At 58.4% G+C, this 1,708-nt stretch overlaps 1 protein-coding gene across 1 annotated transcript in view; it reads right to left on the bottom strand.

The window, feature by feature from the left end:
• PCDH10 (protocadherin 10) overlaps window positions 1-1,193 on the bottom strand; it is a 13,935-nt gene extending 12,742 nt beyond the window's left edge. Inside the window, exon 1 of the mRNA XM_010008984.1 lies at window positions 5-1,193. Coding sequence (XP_010007286.1) covers window positions 5-1,193 — 1,189 coding nt within the window. The remainder of the gene's footprint in view (window positions 1-4) is intronic.
• Between the last annotated feature and the right edge of the window lie 515 nt (window positions 1,194-1,708).

The following is a 1,708-nucleotide window of genomic DNA, read 5'->3' as shown; positions in this document are numbered from 1 at the left end:
ATGGTGTAGTAGTTCTTGAAGGAGCTCTTGAGGCGAAAGGGCGCATCGCCCTGCAGCAGCTCGCACTGCACCTGCCCGTTCTCCTCCGAGTCGCGGTCTGAGACGCTGAAAAGGGCCACCACCGTGCCCGGCGCCGCCGCCTCGCTCACAGCCTCCTTGACGGTGGAGAAGCTGATCTCGGGTGCGTTGTCGTTGGCATCCAGCACCCGCACCAGCACTTTGCAGTGGGCCGGCACGGCGTTGGGCCCCAGGTCCTTGGCTTGCACGTACACCTGGTACACGCTACTCTCCTCGTAGTCCAGCTCGCCGCTCACCTCCAGCCGCCCGGTGCGCGGCGCGATGCCGAAGAGCTCCCGGGCGCGGGCCGAGATGTGGCTGCTGAAAGAGTAGATCACCTCGCCGTTTTGGCCCTCGTCGGGGTCGGTGGCATTGAGCTGCAGCACCAGGGTGCCCGGAGGCGAGTTCTCGGGCAGCGACACGGTATAGACTGGCTGGTCGTAGGCGGGGACGTTGTCGTTGGAGTCCAGCGCCCTGATGGTGAGCAGGGCGGTGCCGGTGCGCTGCGGGGGCTGCCCGCCGTCCACCGCGGTCAGCACGTCGCGGGGCACCGCTTGCTGCTCGCGGTCCAGAGGCTTGTCCAGCACCAGCTCGGCGAAGCGGTTGCCGTCCCCCTGCGTCTGCACGTCGAGGGAGAAGTAGCTGTTGGGGGTGATCTCGTAGGTGCGCAAAGAGTTGGTGCCCACGTCGGGGTCGAAGGCGCTCTCCAGGGGGAAGCGGGTGCCTGGCGTAGCGCTCTCGGAGATCTCCACGGTGAGATCGGGCTCCGGGAAGGAGGGGGGGTTGTCGTTGATGTCCAGCACCTCGATTTCCACCCGGAACAGCTCGAGGGGGTTCTCCAGAAAGACCTCCAGGTGCAGCAGGCAGGAGGGGCTCTGCTTGCAGATCTGCTCCCGATCGATCTTTTCATTCACGTAGAGCACCCCGGTTTCCAGGTTGAGCTCCAGGTAAGGGCTGCGGGAGTTGGGCGCCGTCTGGAAGCGGCGAGCCGAAAGTTTTGTAATGTCCAAGCCCAGGTCCTCGGCGATATTCCCCACGAACGTGCCATGCTCCTGCTCCTCCTGCACCGTGTAATGGAGCTGGCAAAGGGCCCCCTCCACCATCCAGAGCAAGGCAAAGAGGAATAGCACAATCATCTCCAAATGGGGAAAGAGACCCCCCCCCATGTCTAGTTATAAATTATGCTGGTATTAAAGGCCAGGGACCAGCTGTCCTAAATTTCTAAATAGTCAGCTAAGTCTTGAGATTTACAATTCTGCTCCATCTGGGTGAAGCACAGCCTGCCTACACCTTTTCTTTAATCATACCATCCACATAAAATTAAACCCTCCAATTTAATGGAAACACAGGCTTTTATTTGGAGTACACAAAAGATTAAGGGGGGGGTGCTAGGTATTATTTCTTCTGATTCATGTTAGGATTTATTTCTCCCCCATCTCCCTCCTTTCTGTTAGGAGTATTATTGTTTCACACGCTGACCAAATGAAGAAGACAGGCGTCCCCGCTTCATCTGTGATCTTCGAAATAAACGGCCAACTAATAATAGCTATTAGCTGGATGTATCTAGAGATACACAGTAGCCCGCTTTTATTTATTCCGAGAGTCTTGGCACTGCACCGCGGCAGCAGCAGCGGCGGCGGAGGCAGCAGCA

The sequence above is a fragment of the Chaetura pelagica genome, unplaced genomic scaffold, assembly GCF_000747805.2.
Source record: "Chaetura pelagica isolate M959 unplaced genomic scaffold, ChaPel_1.0 scaffold221, whole genome shotgun sequence".
Taxonomy (NCBI): Eukaryota; Metazoa; Chordata; class Aves; order Apodiformes; family Apodidae; genus Chaetura; species Chaetura pelagica.
Note: the sequence above shows the minus strand (reverse complement) of the source record. Positions and strands in the feature narration are given on the sequence as shown.